At 39.0% G+C, this 23,318-nt stretch overlaps 2 protein-coding genes across 2 annotated transcripts; both read left to right on the forward strand.

Annotated features, from left to right (window-relative positions):
- Window positions 1–12,305: 12,305 nt before the first annotated feature.
- Window positions 12,306–13,250, forward strand: LOC140874495 (uncharacterized). Its single transcript, XM_073277788.1, has one exon. It carries the CDS (start codon window positions 12,306–12,308, stop codon window positions 13,248–13,250), a length of 945 nt encoding a protein of 314 aa, XP_073133889.1.
- A 5,173-nt stretch (window positions 13,251–18,423) lies between these two features.
- Window positions 18,424–22,916, forward strand: LOC140874496 (uncharacterized). The gene is made up of 4 exons (XM_073277789.1): window positions 18,424–18,526; window positions 19,703–20,235; window positions 20,782–21,364; window positions 22,270–22,916. Exons 1-4 carry the CDS (start codon window positions 18,424–18,426, stop codon window positions 22,914–22,916), a joined length of 1,866 nt encoding a protein of 621 aa, XP_073133890.1.
- The last annotated feature ends 402 nt before the right edge of the window (window positions 22,917–23,318 follow it).

Genomic DNA, 23,318 nt, shown 5'->3' on the forward strand with positions numbered 1-23,318 from the left:
GAGATTCGTCACACTAATATCTCCTCAGATCGCATAGGATATCCACACTCGCAAGTATGTGGTGAATCCTTGACAACAAAGCATTGACTCCTATATGTGTCGTAACTGTACCCAATCCCGACACCTGATGACCCCAATAGAGTCGGTAAACGAGTCAAAGAATAGTACTAGCATATAGAGTCTCAATGATGTTTCAAGTAATAAGGACTAATGGTGTACAACCAAAACTGCGGACTTTATCCACTCGATAATTGATAACCACTTGGAAAGTCCGAATAGGGTAGTTCGATCATTCATCATATGAATATCCATTTGCATGCTTTGAACATCTCTATGTTCCATACCAATGAAACGTGGTACTCGGCATTGCAAATGCTAGTATCAATCTTGAGCGATCCTTATCCTTATTTGCGGACGGCTCAATTGACTAGAAACAGTTTAGAATATACAGTGACTATAAGATGTGTTTCATGATAGCCACCCCCATGTGCTACCATATCTTACATACACTATAGTATATTCAAGGCCTTTATCAAAACAACAATAGTATATCATAATATAACAATATGAAGAAAGATAAAGTCAATGCCATTATAAAAGTGTAAATTATATTAAACAAAAGATTGTTTTACATAGAGTCATAAAAGCCCTTAGCCACAAGTTGGCTAACCGGGAACCCACTCTTTCAATCTCCCACTTACCCTAAAGCCAACTATTCATACTACGTAATCCCATTGCTTCGCGATGTTTGTCAAACAATGGTCCTGGCAAGGGCTTAGTAAGCGGATCAGCGATATTGTCTGTAGAGGCCACTCTCTCGACACTGATGTCTCCTCTTTCCATGATCTCCCGGATGATGTGGTATTTCCTCAGTACGTGTTTGGACTTCTGATGAGACCTTGGTTCCTTTGCCTGAGCAACGGCACCCGTGTTGTCATAGTATACCGGGACTGGACCAACAGCTTCAGGAATTACACCCAACTCTTGGATGAACTTCCTTATCCAAACCGCCTCTTTAGCAGCAGCTAATGCTGCAATGTATTCTGCCTCAGTGGTGGAATCCGCTGTGGTGTCCTGCTTGAAACTCTTCCAAGAGACAGCACCGCCATTGAGCACGAATACAAATCCAGAGGTTGATTTCGAGTCATTCACGTCATATTGGAAGCTAGAGTCGGTATAGCCTTCCAACTTTAATTCTCTCCCTCCATAAACCATGAATACATTCTTAGTCCTTCGCAAGTACTTAAGAATATCCTTCACGGCTTTCCAATTCATTTGACCGGGATTGGCTTGGTATCTGCTCGTGACGCTCAGAGCATAGGCCACATCCGGTCTGGTAGATATCATCCCATACATGATACTACCTATGGCTGACGCATATGGCACGTGTGTCATCTTCTCTATCTCTTCGTCAGTCTTGGGACACATAGACTTGGATAGAGAAACTCCAGAACACATAGGTAGATGTCCTCTCTTGGACCCATCCATTGAAAACCTTTTCAATATGGTGTCGATGTAGGTTGATTGAGTGAGTCCTATCATTCTTTTAGATCTATCTCTATAGATCTGAATTCCTAGAATATAGGATGCCTCACCTAAATCCTTCATCGAGAATCCACCTGATAACCATATCTTTGTTGACTGCAACATCCCTACATCATTCCCCATGAGTAGGATGTCATCAACATAAAGTACTAAGAATGTTACCGCATTCTTAACTACTTTCTTGTACACGCATGGTTCCTCCGGGTTCTTGATAAAACCAAAATCCTTTATTGTTTCATCAAATTTCTGGTTCCAACTTCTTGATGCTTGTTTGAGACCATAGATTGATCTCTGAAGCTTGCATACCTTATGCTCGCTTCCCATGGATGTGTATCTCTCAGGCTGCATCATATAGATCTCTTCCTTAATGTTTCCATTAAGAAATGCAGTCTTTACATCCATTTGCCATATCTCATAGTCATACCATGCTGCTATGGCAATAAGGATTCTTATGGACTTGAACATTGCGACTGATGAAAAAGTTTCATCACAGTCAACTCCTTGTCTTTGAGTATAACCTTTTGCCACCAATCGTGCCTTGTAGGTCAATACCTTTCCATCAGGCCCAAGCTTTCTCTTGTAGATCCATTTGCACCCAATTGGAACAATTCCATCGGGAGGATCTACTAAAGACCAAACTTTGTTAGAATGCATCGAGTCTATTTCCGATTGCATAGCTTCAAGCCATAAATTTGAATCCGCATCAAAAATTGCTTCCTTGAAGTTTCTTGGATCACATCCAATGTTGGGTTCACTTTGATCCCCTTCAAGAAGAAGACCATATCTAATAGGAGGCCTAGAAGTCCTCTCGGATCTCCTAGTAATAGGCGTGTCTTGTGATGATTCTTGAGGTGTAGGATCGCTATTTTGTATCTCGGGTTCTTCTCGAATTTCTTCGAGTTCCATCATCTTGTCTTTCTTATCCAATAAGAACTCCTTCTCCAAGAAGGTGGCATTCCTTGAAACAAACACTTTTGTTTCAGCAGGATGATAGAAATAATATCCGATTGAATTCTTCGGATACCCTACAAAATAACATAAGGTGGATTGACTATCCAACTTATCTCCCACTGTCTGCTTCAAGTAAGCAGGACATCCCCAAATCCTCAAGTACGAATACTTAGGAGCTTTGCCATTCCATAACTCGTATGGTGTTTTATTTACTGCTTTAGTGTGGACGTTGTTTAACAACAATACCGCCGTTTCAAGCGCGTAGCCCCAAAACGAAGGTGGGAGCTCAGTGAAGCTCATCATGGATCGAACCATGTCCAACAAAGTTCGATTGCGACGCTCCAAAACACCATTAAGCTGAGGTGTCATAGGAGGAGTCCACTGAGAGAGAATCCCATTCTCTTTTAGATAGTCCAAAAACTCGGTACTTAGGTATTCTCCACCTCGATCCGATCGAAGTGCCTTAATACTTTTACCTAGTTTGTTTTCTACTTCAGCCTTGAATTCTTTGAACCTTTCAAATGCTTCAGACTTATATTTCATTAAATATAAATACCCATACCTAGAATGATCATCAGTAAAGGTAATGAAGTAGGTGTTGCCACATTTAGTACCAATCCTAAATGGACCGCAAACATCTGTATGGATCAAATCCAACAGATTTGGACTACGTTCAGGTTTCCCTTTGAAAGGAGATTTAGTCATTTTTCCCTTTAGGCAGGACTCACAAGTAGGTAGAGATTTAATATCAGACATATCAAACATGCCCTCTCCCACTAGCTTGTTCATCCTCCTTGAGGAAATATGACCTAGCCTAGCATGCCAAAGGTTTGCCGGGTTTTGACTATCGTTTTTCCTTTTAATTGTTGTTACCGGTTTATCAACATAATTAATTGGAACGTCTTTTAATTTTAAGCTATATAGATCGTTTTCAAGTTGTCCATTTCCAATCAAACATTCATTCTTGTAAATATTGCAAATCTCATTCACAAAATTGCAAGAAAAACCATCTCTATCAAGCATAGAAATAGATATAATATTTTTGACCAAATCCGGAACATATAAAACATCTCTCAAAAATAAATTAAAATTGTTCTGAAAAACTAAATAAATGTCTCCTATAGCTTTGGCTTTGACTCTAGAACCATTCCCGAGCCTTAGCTGGGTCTCACCCATCCTTAGCTTACGACTTCTTGTCATCACCTGCAAATCATTTCAAATGTGAGATCCACATCCGGTATCCAATACCCAAGAAGAAGTATTAAGCGAAACATTTATTTCAATGTAAAACATACCCTTTGCAGTTCGCAACTGTTCGAGGTATTCCTTGCAGTTACGTTTCCAATGACCAGGTTTCTTGCAGTAGTGGCAAACGTTATCATCTGTATTCACATTTGAAACCTTGGCCTTTCCCTTCTTATTTGGTACATTCTTCTTGGGCGGGGCAGAACGTTTCTTACCCTTTCCACTTGGCCCCTTCTTGGAGTAAGAAGAGGAGCCAACCAAGAGTACCGGTTTATCCTTATTTAATGTGGCCTCATAAGACACAATAATATTGACCATCTCTTCAAGGGTGACCTCTATCTTGTTCATATTTAAGTTCACCACAAATCCGTCAAACGACGAAGGAAGTGAAAGAAGTAATAAGTCCGTGTTTAGCTCGTGCTCCAATGTCAAATCGAGTGTTACCAACTTTTCAATAAGCCCAATCATGTGTACCCCATGCTCACGGACCGAAGTCCCATCTCGCATGCGGCATGTCATGAGCTCTTTGATGGGGGCATACCTTTCCGACCTTGACTGAGCTCCAAAAAGTTCCTTGAGGTGAACGTGTATGTCAGCAGCATTCACGGCATCCTCAAATCGCCTCTGGAGTTCATCAGACATTGAAGCTTGCATATAGCATTTAGCCTTGATATCATGGTCCCACCATTGATCAAGTTTTGCCAATTCTTCCGGACTTATATTAGCCGGTGCTTCCTTTGGAGGATTCTTTTCTAACACGTAGAAAATTTTCTCCGAAGTAAGAATAATTTTCAACTTACGGAACCATTCCGTATAGTTTGCGTCAGTCAATTTGTTTTGTTCGAGAATTGAAAACAGTGGATTGCGAGAAGTCATTGTTATAGTATACTGAAAAGGAAACAAACAATAATCAATGATTGTTTAATTAATTTACTAAGACATAAAATATGGCGAATTTTAATTTTATGAATTACACTCCCACTATTTTAACGATTTCACTACCCTCTAGTGAAAACGGGAAACTGTTTTGCTTAGTAAGAACATGGAGTCCAATTGACAAATCATGATCCCGAATAATATCAGCCAACCATAATTTTCAAAAGGTAGAGCCCAATTACTTCCAAATTAACCCCCATGTTTTTACCTCATGTCCAATAAGGGCCCAATAATATGACGCCGTTTATTGTGACATGTCAAGATAACCCATCAATATTAAGTTGTGATGGACGGTCTCCATGTGGATCCCCAATAATATGAGCCAATCCCATGGGAGTTCCACCCAACTTACAACATGTGTCGATCCAATGTACAGCTTTCCGATGAACGGGCCCCCCCAATAATATGAGCCGGACCGTATCCGCGGGTAGCATCTTATACATTGATCGTTGATGGAAGGTAGGAATATTTAAACAATATTTAAATTCCCTTTTTATTAATCTTGATATCAATTTTAAATCATATTTAAAATGAGGGATTTTTAATTTTTGAAAATTTGTCTCATCATGCAATTTATGTATGCTTGCGGGATTCATATAATTTAGTCTAAACATGCATACATCAATAATATCTTATATTATTTAAGGATGATCGATCCCATTAACTAATCGACCCGTGGTTGCTAATCACGAGTCTAAGTCCAATCCTAGGTGATGTGCAAGTATGCAATGCAATCCTATTACATTGAGCTTCCAATTTACATTTTTTCGGTCTTCATTGTCTGCTGGGCACACCATTTCTTCAAATCTTTGTCTTCCACTAAGTCTAATAAATTTACAATAAATTTCGATGACAAATATGGGATACATTTTAGGGGTGGGAACGGGCCATAAATCAGGCCCACTTTTATTTCATATGACAATCATATTGGGCTATAAACCAAGCCCATAAATAAACACCAACAACAATAAGACAAATGTAAATCACCTAACATACACCTAAAACATTGGTCATGGCAATCGATCATCCTTTATCCATTAAGTAATTCAATAATTAAATAATTGGATAAACATGCAAAGGCATCATAATTTAAAAGATAAAATCATATTTTATCTTATCCGTCCATAAGATCATATCTTATCATCAATTGTACCAAAATAATTAATTTTATAAAATTTAATTTAACGGATAAAATTTATAAATTTTCCAAAAATTCAAATTTATCCAAAAATCAATTTTAAAATTTTCAGACTCGAACAATTCGATCTGATGCCTCGTGAACCAATCAAAAACAATTTTCGATCGAATCAAAAACTAGAATTTCAAAAATTAAAATTTTAATTAAAAATTAAAAAATAATTTTTCCGGGCTGCCCGGGACAATCCCGGGCAGCCCGTAGCTGCCCCTTGGGCAGCGACGATCGCTGCCCTGGGCAGCGATGGACTCGCTGCCCTTGGGCAGCACCCAGCGCTGCCCTGGGCAGCAACGTTCGCTGCCCCGAGCAGCGACGATCGCTGCCCGATTTTCCCATTAATATTCAATTTAAAATTTTCGTTTTGTTTCAAAAACCGAGGCTTAAAAATTTTGTACAATCGATTAATTTAATCGTTTGATCTGAGCAACCTGGCTCTGATACCACTGTTGGAAAACGTGTTCAGATCAACTAAGAATTGATACCCGGTGCAGCGGAAGTTTAAAAATTTTATTTTATTATATGGAACGATTCCATATATGGGTATCAAAACTTTTACGATTAAATTTGTTTAAGTAAAAATAAAATCACAATTAAATTTTTACCTCGTCAAGCAAAGGCTTGATCGTGGACTCCAACAGAATTTAATCTGCTCTTCTTGTAAATCCCGGGAACCGATGACAGTCACGATCTAACTCCGGAATTAGGTCCACGAATGAAAAACAGAAACCCTCTGATTGACTGCACTAGAAATCAATCAGAAGTTTTACGTTGAGAATAAACAGATATGATCTGTTAATTCGATTTGTAATTTTTCACAAAAATCACAAGTCGAATTTTCTCCAAAAGGGACAGAGGAATTTTTCGAAAAATCCTCTTGAATAGTATAGAGTGAATTTCGAAAATTGCAGTATTCAATGTGTGTAATTTTCGAACCCAACACCTCTATTTATAGATAATTTCTAGTTATAATTGTATCAGGACTCTAACTCCTTAAAGCCCACAATCCATAACTTAAGCCCAACAAGCCAAGCCTGTTGTTATAGAAATTAATATAAAATTCATCGTGACTCCGATTGATAAATTGATTTCACCAATGTGCACAGAAACCATTTCTGCATCTTTTAGAGTCAAGATAATTTTTCTGAATCCGAATTCAGTGATTTCCAAAAATGCTCATCCCTATGTCATTTTAGGAAATCCCACTCCCTTTAGTTAAGAAGTCCAACTTCTCTTTCATAAAATTTAACTCTTTAAATTTAACTATCTCTACGGGGTTTTAGTAATCCATTACTTGTGTAACCCTCAATGGTTCAGGAATACAGCTATCCGTGGGCTAACAACTCCTTGTGACTCGAAACAACAATTTCCGACTTACCCATCGAATCATGGTAAGAGCGCCTAGCAACATCGCCCCATGATTCCCTAGGTATTACTGATAGTGCCTGCAAGAACCAGTAGATTTTGGTTAGCGTACAGTACGGTCCCTTCATCCATATATCCCGATCGAATCAACAACCATTGATATATCGAGAGTCGTTCGAGATTCGATAACTATGTATTACATCTTGGAGATCAAATAGTGACATCGCATGTGTTACTAGGAAAACCCATTAACCTAAAACACATCATGTACTCTGGCCAGAGATTCTTCACACTAATATCTCCTCAGATCTCATAGGATATCCACACTCGCAAGTATGTGGTGAATCCTTGACAACAAAGCATCGACTCCTATATGTATCGTAACTGTACCCAATCCAGACACCTGATGACCCCAATAGAGTCGGTAAACGAGTCAAAGAACAGTACTAGCATATAGAGTCTCAATGATGTTTCAAGTAATAAGGACTAATGGTGTACAACCAAAACCGCGGACTTTATCCACTCGATAATTGATAACCACTTGGAAAGTCCGAATAGGGTAGTTCGATCATTCATCATATGAATATCCATTTGCATGCTTTGAACATCTCTATGTTCCATACCAATGAAACGTGGTACTCGGCATCGCAAATGCTAGTCTCAATCTCGAGCGATCCTTATCCTTATTTGCGGACGGCTCAATTGACTAGGAACAGTTTAGAATATACAGTGACTATAAGATGTGTTTCATGATAGCCATCCCCATGTGCTACCACATCTTACATACACTATAGTATATTCAAGGTCTTTATCAAAATAACAATAGTATATCATAATATAACAATATGAAGAAAGATAAAGTCAATGCCATTATAAAATTGTAAATTATATTAAACAAAAGATTGTTTTACATAGAGTCATAAAAGCCCTTAGCCACAAGTTGGTTAACCGGGCACCCACTCTTTCAAGTCAATCACTACCCAGATAGCATCGCAACCTCGAACTGATCGTGGTAGCTTTGTGATGAAATCCATCGAAATGTGATCTCGTTTCCATTCAGGAACAGATAGACTGTGCAACAGACCACCAGGCCGCTTTCTCTATGCTTTCAACTATTGACAGTTCAAATATCGGGATACATACTTCATAACATCGCTCTTCATATTCTTCCACCATAACTGATTTCTCAAATTGTTATACATCTTTCGGCCACCTGGATGAATACTGAATCGACAGCAATGTGCCTCTCACAAGATACGCTGTCTCAACTCGGAAACATGGGCACAACAATACGATTAATCACAAATAAAACATAATCCCTGGCCTAGAATTCAGAATTGTGTCCAGATCTGACATTATCTATCGAACTCTGAATACTCGGATCAGATTTCTATGCCTCTTTGATCTTCACAAACAACTCTGGTTCGGCTTGAATTAGAAAAAAACTCTGATAGATCTCCTATTTGTTTCAAACTCTAAACCAGAAGTACAACAATCATCGATCAAATGAGAGACACCAATAAAAGATAAAGATAAAGATAAAGAACAGATCTTTTGACTCAAAACATCAGCAGCTGCATTCGATTTCCCCAGATAATACTTGATTTCACAATGAAAATCCTTCAACAGATCAAACCATCTTTTCTGTCTCATAATCAGTTCAGACTGCAAAAAAAATACTTCAAGCTTTTATAATCTGAAAAGATTTTGAAAGTCTCACCATAAAGATAGTGACGCCAGATCTTCAAAGCAAATACAATAGATGCAAGTTCAAGATCATGAACAGGATATCGAGTCTCGTACGGCTTCAACTGCCTCGATGCATAAGCTATCACATGCTTCCTCTGCATAAGAACATATCCCAAACCTCGATAAGAAGCATCATAATAAACTGTAAAATCACCAGTACCTAAAGGAATAGATAGAACTTGTAACACCTAAGATTTCATAATTTAAAATTCCATGCCGAAATTATTTTTTTTAATAATTATGATTTTTAATTGCTTGGAATTAATTGCTTAAATTTCCTTTAAAGTTTAAGTGCTCAAATATTTTATGTTCTTTATTATTGAAATTTTTGAGACAGTGACTTCCGGTTCCGGCGTTTGGAAATGGTGGATTTTTGGCAGTAAATTCCAAGATTTGCTATTTTAAAAGTTTAGTAGGGAGGTAGGGGGAATTTTAGATGAGAGTTCAAAAGTTAGGAATTTTCGGGTATCAGAAATCATTTTCTTAGTATTGCAATATTGGGCTTATTCTTTAACTTTTTCAAAAGTTAGAATTTTCCTAAACCCGGATTAGTAAAACCCAACTTAATATTTTTAATTTGGGGTTTTTAAACTTAGGAATTTTATGAGTGTAAGCTAGTAGGTAAAAGTTGTACTATAGAGTTGTACTTTTAAAAGCAACACACACACACCTACTTTTAATTACTTACACCTATACATACACACATATGTACACACAACACACTCCATTTTTAAAACACATAAATCATTTTATTTGCAAACCCTAACCCCTCAAACCCTTAGTAGCCGATCCCCTCCCTCTTTCCCTCATTCCTTTTTCCCCTCCAATCGGTCGTTCCCCTCCTTGGTGTTCCAGCTGCCGCACCGCCTTTCTCCACCGCCTCCGACGCCGGGAAACCTTTAAGGGAGGTTCACCTAGCTGTGGTTTGAAGATTCCCAACTCCATCTCCTTTTTGTTTTTGAAAATCTTGTGGGTAAAGACTAGTGAAGGCATGTATAAGCATTTCCTTGGGAAATCAAATTAGCTATCTATGTTTTGAGCTTAAATCTTTGCAAATTTCGAAATTCCTTGTATTTTGACTTGTATGGGTTCGGTTTTTATGATTTTCCAGCTAGGGTTATGCTAAAATTTCAAAAATCTCATTTATGTTGTTGATTGGAAGTTGTATGATGCATTGTGATGTGTAAAATGATGGGTTTTGATGCATATTGGCACACTTGAAAAATTTCAGTAGATCATGCCCTATAAGTTTCGAATTTTTCATGTTGTTAGGGCTGGGATTGAATTATATAAGTGTATTTTATTGTTTAGAATTTGGTCTTGATTGATTATCCACGAATTTGAGGCTTTTTTATGCATAATCTTGTTATTTTTGAATTGTGGTGTTGAAGTGTGATGAGGGGCTGACAAGGTGCTTGTGATAAGTCCTAAGAGATGGTTTTGAGTGTGTTTGGTGGTTTGGAAGTAGGTGGGGGCAAGGGAGTAGGGCTTGGTGGTGTTTCCTCCAAGTAGAAGTGTGAAAAGATGAGGTTGGCATTGGGCAAGGCAGTCTGAGTTTGGGGCAGGGGAGGCGTCATATGAGGTCCGGGAGTGGTTAGGGCTAGTCCTTGTCAATTTCATGATGTTTTGGTTGCGTCGGTATAAAATGGGCTCGTTTCGGATAAAATTTCAATAAGTTATGGATTTTTGAAGTTAAGGTGTCGGTGCAGAATTTTGAGGGCAAAAGTGGGCTGTCCGGATTGGGTTTTTGTTCAGGTTGCATAGTCTGTAAAATGAGGGTGAAATCAAGTCATATGGTTAGTTCTTAGTGTTTGAAGAGTTTCGGTTTGAGCGGTGTCGAATTTGGCTAAGGATTGATAGAGTTAAGAGGGTTTCGGTGCGGTTTCTCGGGTTGTTGCCTTGAAATGAGAATTTGAGTTAAGGATGGGTTAGCACCTAGGGGCAGCAACTTACTCACCTAATACCCACATTTATGTGTTGAGTATTCGCTCATATAAATGCATACTTGTGTCTTTAAGCCTTGGCCTTGGGTCAAACAAAAAGGTTACAAAGAAAGTCTCTTCCATGCATGCTAAATATTTTAATGTCAAGTCAAAAGAGGAAAAGAAAAAGAAAATATTTTTGAACGAAGTGATTTGATTGTGACGGGACAGGGTATTGATGGGTGGGGGATGCCTTACTCACTTGCCATAGACGGGTAGATCGAGATCGGAAGACATCTCGGGATCCCTACCAAAATAGAAGGGCAATGTGGGGTCGGGAGAAATCTCGGTGTCCTTGCCATAAAAGGATAAGCCGCGTCGGGAGGAATCTCGGCGTCTTGCCAGCATAGTGCACTGCAGCCATTGATCGATCAAAACAGAGGGTCACAATTTAAGGATCTAAGTTTACAGCTTCACTTTCAGTATCAGTTTGACTCATCTTATTGCATTCAGTTTTCTGTCATGCATGAGTTTCAATAAAGTTAAGAATGTTCCAGAGTTTCATAGCGTGAGTTGGAGTGTATTCATCGTTTATATGTTGTCTCATTCTTTTGTAGCATGCGCATTTCTACAGCTTACGTTTCAATTATATTATGTATAGTATTTTGAGTATTAATGCAGTTATTTTAAACCCTTGTTATTACACTGTTTATACTTGCTGGGTCATTAGACTCACTATGCTTGTTTGATTGCCAGGTGAGGAGGAGTTCGTAGGGACCGAGGGGCAGGGTCCTTGAGGGGAGGTCTCCGGCGGAATGAGGCCCTACAACCGTTGCGATTTCATGTTTCCGCACTAGTTTATGATAGTAATAAAGAGTTTAAACTTAAGTACTTTTGTTGATAGCCAGGATGTGTTTTCCCTATGCTTGGAGTTTATGGTTTAAAGTCTGTTATCGATATTATTTCAACCGTGTGGGGTTGCCACTATTTTCTTTATGATAACTTTCGTAGTATGAAACCTTATTTTCTTTTACGTCTTCTTCTTTCCCTTTTTGCTCGTTTGGTTGCTTGAGACAGGTTGGTTTGTCTACTTACAAACAAGTCATGGCAAATTTTTTAAAAAAATTCGTATTTTCTTTTATTATTTAATTAAGTATAGAGGTTAGGGTTGTTTCAGTTGGTATCAAAGCACAGTCTTGGTTTGGGCTGAGCCTACTGCTGGTTGCCGAAACTCAAGGGATCTAGCCTCGAAGTCTGTAAGATTTATGTTTCGCTTATTGCTATTTGTTCAGATTAGTAGCATTAGTTTCTTAAATTATTTGAGCATGTTTTAAGTTTAAATAAAAATGTTTTTCTTATGGCATGAAATTTGAATTTTTGAAATTTGGACTTGCGTTCAGATGGCATCTCGACGTGATCCCCATGCACCTCCACCGCCACCACCTCCTCCGCCCCCTCCGCCAGTTTATGTTGGGGCTCAGGTGCTAGCTGGCCTGGCTCGTATCTTAGATCAGCATGCCGAGGCCCTGAGGGCTAGAACTAGCGCGGTCTATGAGCGGTTCAGGAAGATGGATCTTAAGGACTTCTCTGGTAATACGGATCCGATGGTAGAGGAGGGCTGGAGTCGCTCGGTAGAGGCGATTTTCCGCTACATGGATTTGGGAGATACGGACCAAGTTCGCTGTATGAATTTCCTTCTCAAGGATGACACCGCCTTGTGGTTTGAGGGTGTGGAAAAGACTGTTGACATTACCACGCTGACTTGGGAAGCAATCAAGAATCTCTTCTATGAGAAGTACTATATAGCTGAGGTGAGGGCGAAGTTGAAGAAAGAGTTCATGAGTCTCCGGCAGGGAGATCTGTCTGTATCCAAGTTTGTTCGGAAATTTGAGAGGGGCTGCCACTTCGTGCCGTTGATAGGGAATGATGAGGCGGAGAAGTTGCAGCACTTTGTTGCATGTCTGAGGCCTACTATTCGCAGGGATGTGATGATGGCTAAGCCAGTGGATTATGCAGCTGCCGTCAGGAAGGCTATGAGGTTCGAGCAGTCCTTGAAGGACATTAGTGCCGAGGTTCATGGCAAGAGGGCCTTCAGTCATCAGGGTCACCAGCAGCAGCATGGCAAGAAGCCATATCAGGGACAGCAGAGGCAGCAGAGTCCCCAGGGGCACCATCAGGCCCAGAGACCTGCTCCTCCCAGGACTGAGGATAAGCCTATTTGCCAAATATGCCATCGTCCACACTTTGGGAAGTGCTTGAAGGAGGCAGGATTGTGTTTCAAATGCAAGAAGCCGGGTCATGTAGCTAAAGACTGCCCGGAGTTGAGGAGGCCCGCGCCGGGTTGAGTGTTCGTGATGCAGGCCGAGGAGGCCGACCCAGACACCACACTCATCACAGGTAACATCTTATGTTTTTGGGTTTACACTACAAGAAAACGGCAAACGACAACAACGCTTTTTCCGCATTGTTATTGTCACAAAAAAGCGTTTTCGTAGCCAGTGTTGTGAAAGACCGCGGTCAAAGACAACGCGGAAAAAGCGTTGTCGTTTTGAGCAAAGACAACGCATAAAAAACATTGTGATATTTGAAAAAGACAATGCTTTTTCCGCGTTGTTTTTTTAGCAACGACAACGCTTTTTATGCGTTGTCTTTGAGCGGACTTTTTACAACACGGCCATTTACAACGCTTTTTCACAACGTTTTTAAAAGCGTTGTGGTTTGCAAAGACAACGCTTAAAACACCTACGACAACGTTTAAAAAGCGTTGTCTTTTCTCAAATAAAAAACAAAAAAAAATTAATTCACAAATTTTCAATATTATAAATCACTCAATATTCAAAATTTTTGAAAATTAAATCTAATATACAATATTTCAATATTATAAATCATTCAAATATAACAAAAATTATTCAAAACAAACAATCTCTTTCTTTTAATTTAAAACTTTGATTCCTCACTTCAGCACATGTTAGCATCCCGAACTTTCATAAAAGCCGCAACAATCTCTGTTTTTTTAATTTGTATCTCCATACTGTAAATTATTAAAAATAAAAACAAACATAAAACAAATATGAATAGATTAAAATGAAAAATAAACTTAAACACATATTTATCAGTAAAAGAACATGAACTACGAATGACGAAATTATCACTAAGCGATTGAAATTATCAAATAAACTACGAATTATGAAATTATCAGTAAGCGATTGGAATTATCAAAAGATCCATTTAAACACATATTTACCTCATTAACAACACAATCAGTCTGTAAGTATTCTCTTTGGAAGCTTCCTAGACCTAAATCACTGCTCTTCCGATCAACACAACTAAATGTCATGGTAAATATAGCATAAGGCACAAGGAAAAAAACTATACTTCCGTGTAAATAGTCCACTTCATTAGTTAGCACAAAAATTTAAATAATTCAAAGCTTTGAATAAAAATTTAATAATGCAGCTTGGTGAGCCTCTAATGAGGGAAGGCAAAAGCAATATTAAAAATTAGATCAAGTAGAATAGTGCAAAGGAAAATGCAGAGCACGTTAATAACAATCATAGCTTAAAATCTCTTAAAACTTGTAGTTTAGATGCTTATTCAAGTTTCGTGATTGTAGCCACCAGCTTTTATTGATCCAGCACATACTCAACATATATTTGAGAAAACACTTGACAGTGCTAAATCAATTATCTACTGTCTCATTATAATTTTCAACAATGGGGAACAGAATAAAACACACAAAAAGATTAGTATATTAGCAGATAGTACAGTAACAACACAACTTAAATAATAGAATCAATACAATAATCTAGAACTACTTTCGATCATTGTGTAAGCAAATCAATCGTTGATCCCAACAGTCCCTCCTAGCAGCATTGCACCAATTTGAATCTCATAGAAGTCAAGGATGAGATCTTGACCTTTTTACAATCATAGAACTAAATGTTTGTAGTCACAGACTATGGTCATCATGAATCACAAATATTTTGAATCATATAGCATACTAGCAGAGTATCTTTTGACAGATAAACTAGAGGCAATCCAAACATTAGGTTCTTTCGAGGACCCTTTGGTACCACCCATTCCCCTCACAAGTGTCAAAGGTCCCAACAACAATAGCTTTGCAAGACATTACTCAAGATCAGCTACTCAAATGTTCAAACTTTCATGATACAGAAAACTAAGCAAGAAAACTAATTCAACTAAATGGGCCAGACATTCTTCAATTTACAGACTATCTAGTTTGACACCACGCTATCCTTGACAAATTCTTTAAAGACAAACACAAATTCAACTAAATGATTTTTTGACAATAATTAAAGAAATTCATGAAATCCCTCGGTGATGTGAATTCTACGAGACCAAGGCAAGAAAGTTGTTGCAAAATGGATCTCATGATCTGCTAAGGCCGATGATTTATTATGCTTCATCCAATAAGATTCAAATTCCATACCACTTTCAATGGTCGCACTATCTTTCAATTTCTTTAAACAAACCAGGCAGTTGGCCAATTTCAACTCTTCGAAAGTATATTTATTTTTACACATTTCCTGTGTACCTTAAGAAACAAAAAGGAAATAAACCTTCAAATAGAAAAAAAAGAAAAAAAAAGGAAATAAACCTAATGAAAATCAGGTACACCAGATCCAAAACTAGCCAAACACAAAACAGGAAAGTACCTAGAAAGGCCATAACCTAAGTGCTTTTAACCCCCCGTTTTCTTCGAAATAAATGATAACCTGAAATATGTCACAGACAGGAGAAATGGAGACCAAATAAATTAAAGAAACTCATGTTTCCAGGACATGCATTAAATTTAAATACAGAACACTACCTGAGTTCTCTTCTTGCTCGAAAATAGAATAATATAATAACACGGGTGAATTAAATTTCTCCACTCTGAACAATTTTTACCTCATGATACACGAACCACTTGACCTGATGAATTAATCCAGAACACTACTCGAGTTCTCTTCTTGCTCGAACCTGAGGTATATATATATATATATCATGAATATGCATACTTGAAGATGGCTGGCAATGTTGTGGCGAAAGAGACAATTGATACCCATAAGCTCCAAAATCCTCGAAGGAACAGCCTTATCCACGCCAAGCTGCTCAACTGCTTGAACAAATCTTCTGTGAAGCTCTGGTGTCCAATCCACCTAAACACACATTTCATAAAATCTCTTCATATAATTATATATGTAATCATTTCATATTCATTACCAAATCAAATCCACACCACTGTGTGTAAGTAAGCTTTTAATGAGTTGAAAAGAAGGTACATTTTTTTTTACATAGGTTTGGTTTTAATAGAAAGCACCCCAGATTCACGTGACTTTTGGTTCCCATGATTTGTGTGACAAATCCATGAATAACAAAGGGAAAAAGACCCGAAACTGTTCCTTAATGGATAAAGATTATTTCACAGTAAATTGAGCTAGTTAACACTGCAAAACTAGTCTTTTTTACAGCACATGATGTAATATAAAGATCTAAATCTGCTAATTAATAGAGATTTAATTAACGATACCTTAACTTTCCTCTGATTTGTGCTCAAAACCAGAACACAAAGTTAACAAATGGAAGAAAACCAGAAGGAAAACCCGTTTTAAACAAAACAAAACAAAACTCAAATCTTCAAACATAAATCACAATTTACAAAGAACCAAACGCAAATCTAAGAGCACAGATGACGTTGTACAGCATGAGAAGCAAACAACAGGGAAACAAAACAGAAGAAGAAACTTGTACGAACATCGGAAGGTCGGCTAGTGAAATCCTAAGCAAAACCCAAGGCATGTGTATAACACAGATAGATCGGAAATTCATTCGAAAAATCTGACCAAGAGTGGCGAGATTTCTATACAAGAGTAAACTATAACCATTAAAAGAAATAGGAATTCAAAAAAATGCATAACCGTATAACATAATTGAATCTAGTGAATCCAATGCAAGGCCAAGAGTTACCTGCAGCAGTTTCTATCGATGAATCCCGCGCTGAAGTATCTTCGATCGTGCGCTTAAAAGAGAGAAGAGCAGATTAATTTCTCTGCAAAAATGTTGTCTGATAACCCTCAAGAAGCAAGAAATCTTGATTCTCCATCGCTGGCTCCAATGGCTGCAGCAAACTCAGATGAGATTTAATAAAATACAACGCTTTTTACAAAAGCGTTGTTTTTAATTGTTGTTTTTGGTCATATTTGTTGTAGTGTGATATCCCATACTTTAATTAAATACACCGTAACAAAGAGCGCAAAGAAGGATCACACACTTGCGCAAGCGCTAGCTGTGGCAGCGCACAAGCTGTTGCAGCAAGTGAACCAGCAAGAATCCAGCAACCTACTAAGAAAGCATCGTCAAAGTGAATTTTTTTTTGATTCAAACAAGCCGCTTGAACACGGTGACCAGATTCTTGATGAGGCTAGCACTTAGCGGTGGCCTACAGAAAAGCAAAAGAGATCAATATGGCAATGTATCCGAGTAATAATAATAGTAAATTATAACATCAAAATTGGACATTGTGGAAAGTGTAAAAAAAATTAAAAAAGAGGTACAACTCCAAAATTTCACCTATTGCGAAATCTACTTGGAAAATTAATAAGCAGTAATTGCATAAATAATTTTTATTCTTAATACTGAAATGGAAATCAATTATTATGAAAAATCTTGGTTCACTGCAAGGAAATAATCCTCTTCCATTGACAAAACAAGTCAAATTCAACACAAGACATTATATTCTTACCACAGAAAGAAGCTACATCATTTACAACAATTTGGAAAACTCTAAGTGATCGATATGGAGATTCGATCAAACCATGATGATCATTTACAACAATTTGGAAGACTCTCTCTCATCCTCTCTGGTTGCAAGCTACAGTCAGGATAGGTGGTTTCAGCAAGAGGGTGATGGTGGCGACCAGGTCCCATCCAACGAAAAATTTAAATAGTATATGTAAATTTTTTAAAGAAACTGCAAGTTTCATCCCAAATATGTAGTTGGTTGACACTCCTAGCCTTGTGTTAACAAATTTTTGGATCCACCCCCTACTATGATTATACTTTTATAAAACCTGGAGCCCATTTTTTCGTTATTTAATAGTATCTAACATATTTTAGAACCTCCTATTGAACAGGGAACTGTCGAAGAAAGCCCAGAAAGAAAACAACCTTTAGTGGCGTTTGAGTGGATTGCTTTGAGACAATAATCACTTATTTATTATGAAGGTAAAAATAAACGCAGCTGGATTTTTCGGAAAATGCAAGTATACCTGAAAAGAGGATCAAGCCAGAGAAACCAACCCAGAATAGCTTGCGCATATCGTAGCTTATGCCTGTGAAGATTTAATTGTGCTAAAATCTGAACACCAGCAGCTGTGCTAGCCCGAATCCAACATCAAAACGACTCAAAATCAGGAAATAGATGCACCAAGAACAAAGCCCAACCCCCTACAGATGATTCAAAACAGCCGCCCTGCTCCAATCAAACCCTAGCAACTCACGACAGATGGGAAATCCATGAAGCTGCAAGTTGAGCGTGGAGCAGATGCGAAATCCGTGAAGCAAAAATCTATCTATGAAGCTAGGAAAATCAGCAAGAATCGAAAGAAAACAGGAAAAGGCAGATGAAGAAAGGGATTCGAAAAATTTTTAGAAAGTGTAATCCGGAAAGTATGCAAAGAAGCTCGGAGAGGAACACATATTCAAGAGCAGCAAAAATCGACGATTGATGGGAACGCAGCAAGTCGGAATACAACGAGAGCAAAATGGAGAGGATGAAATCGCGAAGGGTTTGGGAATTTTGGGTCGGACCAAAAATCTAAATAAAATGGAATTCATGAATTAGAGGCAAAAATTATATTATGTGACAAACGAGATATTAAATCTAGAAACTCCAACGGGAGGCAGCGGCACAAAGAGGCAGAGGTTCAAACCAACAAAGAGACTGATTGAGCAAAGGGGAGAGATGATCGATTGAGCAAAGCTGGAAAACCAAGAAACGACCAGAAATAGCTCAAAGTCGATAAAGAACAAGAAGCCACACAACTCCAGTCGTGAACGAGGCGTGACAGTTTGAGCTTTGGTCCTAGATTCCTCAATATTTTGGTATTAAATTGAATCCAAGTACGAACGCTTACCTTTTCTAGCTTCAATCGATAGCTTTTCGGCGGCTAGGGCGGCGAATCGACGGCATGATGAGGCTGCTAGGGTTTGGGGAGAAAGGGGATCACGAGAATGGCTTTGGGAAGGAGAGAGAAGTGTCGTTTCCTTTTTTTTTTTCCTTCTAGTCATTTTAATTTTTATTTAATTTTTTTAAAAAAAATAGTTTATCTACAACCCTTTTTAAAAAGTGTTGTAGTACATATAAAAAATAACGCTCAAAGACAACGCTTTTTTAAAGCATTGTCTTAGGCCTAAAAAAATGCTTAAAGACAACGCTTTGTTTAAAAAGCGTTGTCTTTTATGAATTTAAAAAAAATAACGACAACGCTTTTCCTTAAAAGCGTTGTAATTTAAAAAAAGACAACGCTTTCTACCAAAAGCGTTGTCTTTTAAGTGTTGTGTTTGAGCATTTTCGTTGTAGTGTTAGAGCAGTTAATCGATTCACTACCACATGTGATTTTAAGTTTTATTGATTCGGGCCAATAATTTTGTAACATGTTGCATGTTTGAAAAATTTGACGGTATTAGCATGCATAGTATCTTGTTTGGGATTTGATGACTTAGATTGAGTCTAAGTAGAACTTTTTTTACTTAACTTCAATCTTTTCTGTGGATGCATTCATCGTTAATGCAGGTAGGATTGTAGTAGCTGGTGTAGCCACTAGAGCATTGTTAGACTCGGGAGCTACACATTCTTTCATTTCGGAGGCATTTACCCGTAAGCGGAGTATTGAGTATGAAGAGTTGTTGGGTGTTTTCACAGTGACCATCCCATCAGGGGAAGAATTGTCTACGAGGAATATAGTGAGGAATCTTGAACTCTTGCTGCAAGGGAAATCAATGAGTGCCGATCTGATAGTGCTGCCCATGCCTGAGTTTGACTTGATACTTGGGATGGACTGGATGACGAAGAACGCTGTGGTGATTGATTTTCAGCAGCGATCAGTGATGGTTAGACCGGAGGGAGAGGAACCATTCTGGTTTGAGGCTACTAGGAGTTCGAAGATGACTCAACTTATATCTCTCATGCAAGCTAAGAAGTTGGTGCACGATGGATGTGAGGCATTCTTAGCCAGTGTATCTTTGTCAGAGTTGCCAGCACGCCCAGATATTTCAGATGTGGACGTGGTCAGGGATTTTGAGGATGTGTTTCCAGAAGATGTTGCGGTATCCCACCTGATAGGGAAGTCGAGTTCTCTATCGACTTGATATCGGGTACTGTGCCAATCTCTAAGGCACCGTATAGACTAGCTCCCACAGAAATGAAGGAACTGAAAGAGCAGATTCAAGAGTTTCTTGATAAAGGGTTCATACGCCCTAGCTTCTCTCCATGGGGCGCACCGGTCCTCTTTGTGAAAAAGAAGGACGGAAGTCTGAGATTGTGCATAGACTATTGAGGGTTGAATGGTGTAACAGTGAAGAACAAGTACCCACTTCCTAGAATTGAGGATCTCTTTGATCAGTATAAGGATCTTCTGTGTTTTCGAAGATTGATCTTTGTTCTGGATATCACCAGTTGAAGGTGAAGGAGTCTGATGTATTCAAGACAGCCTTTAGGACTCTCTATGGCCACTACTATTTCCTTGTGATGCCGTTCGGGATGACGAACGCGCCCGCGGTCTTCATGGATCTTATGAACCGCGTGTTCCAACCGTACTTGGATCAGTTTGTCATTGTAGTTATTGACGATATCCTCATTTACTCGAAGGATAGAGAAGAACATACCCAGCATTTGAGGAATTTCTGGGAGTACTCCGAGAGCGGAAATTGTATGCTAAGTTCGACAAGTGCGAATTTTGGTTAGAGAGAGTACCATTCTTGGGTCATATTATTTCCAAGGATGGAGTGGAAGTAGATCCTTCCAAGGTTCAAGCAGTGAAGGAGTGGTCTGTGCCAAGAAGCGCATCGGAGATTCTTAGTTTTCTCGGATTGGCCGGATACTATAGGAAGTTTATCAAGGGCTTTTCATCTATTGCGGTGCCCTTGACAGCGCTGACCAAGAAGATTGCCAAGTTTATTTGGAAGCCAGAGTGTCAAGAGAGCTTTGATGTGTTGAAGGAAGCTCTCACGACAGCACCAGTGTTAGCTATGTCATCTAGAGAGGGAGATTTTGTGGTTTACACTGATGCTTCCAAGTTGGGACTTGGGACAGTGCTTATGCAGCGAGATAGGGTTATCGTTTATACTTCTAGGCAGTTGAAGGAGCATGAGAAGAACTACCCTACTCATGATTTGGAGTTAGCAGCGGTGGTGTTCGCTCTCAAGATTTGGAGGCACTATCTCTACGGAGAGAAGTGTAAAATATTCACCGACCATAAGAGCCTCAAATACTTCTTCACCCAGAAAGAGTTGAATATGAGACAGTGGAGATGGTTGGAGTTGGTGAAAGATTATGACTGCGATATTAACTACCACCCGGGTAAAGCTAATGTGGTCGCAGATGCATTGAGTAGAAAGTAGGCAGTGATTGCCTCTTTGACTGTGTCTAGACCTTTGCAGGATGAGATTCAAAAATTCGGACTAGAGTTCTATGCCGAGGGTAGAGCTCCTAGATTGTCAGCTTTGTCAGTGCAGACTTCATTTTTTGACCGTATCAGAGTTGCTCAATCAGTTGATGAGTAGTTGAACAAGTGAAGACGAAGAGCCGATGAGAGAGGCAGTGACTTGTACTCAGTGGTAGATGGGATTGTGAGGTTCAGAGATAGACTATGGGTGCCCGCAGGTGATTCTATGCTAGTTACTATCATGGCAGAGGCGCATATATCACCGTACTCTATCCACCCAGGCAGTACCAAGATGTATCGAGACCTTCAGCAGTTGTATTGGTGGTCGGGCATGAAGCGTGACATCGCCCGATTCGTGTCAAAATGTCTGACTTTCCAGCAGGTCAAGGCCGAGCATCAGAGACCTGCAGGATTGCTTAAGCCACTTCCTATTCCCGAGTGGAAATGGGAGAATATTACCATGGATTTCGTTGTTGGCTTGCCGAGGACAGTGAGAGGTTCAAATGCTATTTGGGTTATTGTTGACCGTCTCACTAAGTCGGTGCACTTTTTGCCAGTGAGGACGAATTTCTCCATGACTCAGTATGCGGAGTTGTAGATCCAGGAGATAGTCAGACTACATGGTTTCCCTGTTTCCATAGTGTCTGATAGAGATCCGCGGTATTACTTTGTCATTTTGGAAGAGTCTTTCATTCAGCTTTGGGGACGAAACTTTCGTTTATCACTTCCTTCCGCCCCCAGACGGATGGACAGTCCGAGAGGGTGATTCAGATTCTAGAGGATCTTCTGAGAGCTTGCGCTATTAACTTTCATGATAGTTGGGAGTCGAGGTTACCATTGGTGGAATTTGCATATAACAACAGCTATCAGGCCACCATTGGTATGACGCCTTACGAGGCACGGAGACCTTGTAGATCACCGGTATTATGGACCGAGATCGGTGAGAGGTCGGAGTTGGGACCCAAAATTGTTCAGCAGACTGCTGAAGTTGTAGCCAAGATCCGTGATAGGATGAGGATTGCACAGAGCAGGCAGAAGAGTTACGCCGATCATAGGAGAAGAGAATTGAAGTTCTCAGTGGGTGGTCATGTTTTTATCCGAGTAGCTCCTTTGAAAGGCGTGATGAGATTCGAGAAGAAGGGGAAATTGGCTCCGAGGTTTGTTGGACCTTTTGAGATTCTGGACAGAGTGGGAACGTTAGCCTATAGGGTGGCTTTGCCGCCTAATCTCGCTGGAGTACACAACGTCTTCCACGTATCCATGTTGACGAAGTACATCTCGAATCCTTCTCATGTGCTCAACCTTGAGCCTCTTCAGATATCGCCTCATATGACTTATGAATAGAGACCTGATCGGATTATGGAGAAGCAGGAGAGGAGACTCCGTAACAAGACTATTCCAATGGACAAAGTTAAGTGGTTGAATCATTCAGATGAAGAGGACACTTGGGAGACAGAGGCAGATATTAGGACTCGCTATCCAGAGCTATTTGGTGAGTTCTAATTTCAAGAACAAAATTCCATATTAGGGAGGGAGGAATTGTAACACCTAAGATTTCATAATTTAAAATTCCATGCCTAAATTCTTTTTTTTAATAATTATGATTTTTAATTGCTTGGAATTAATTTCTTAAATTTCCTTTAAAGTTTTAGTGCTCAAATATTTTAAATTCTTTATTATTAAAATTTTTGAGACAGTGACTTCCGGTTCTGGCGTTTGACAATGGTGAATTTTTGGCGGTAAATT

The sequence above is a fragment of the Henckelia pumila genome, chromosome 1 (genome assembly GCF_033568475.1).
Source record: "Henckelia pumila isolate YLH828 chromosome 1, ASM3356847v2, whole genome shotgun sequence".
Lineage (NCBI taxonomy): Eukaryota > Viridiplantae > Streptophyta > Magnoliopsida > Lamiales > Gesneriaceae > Henckelia > Henckelia pumila.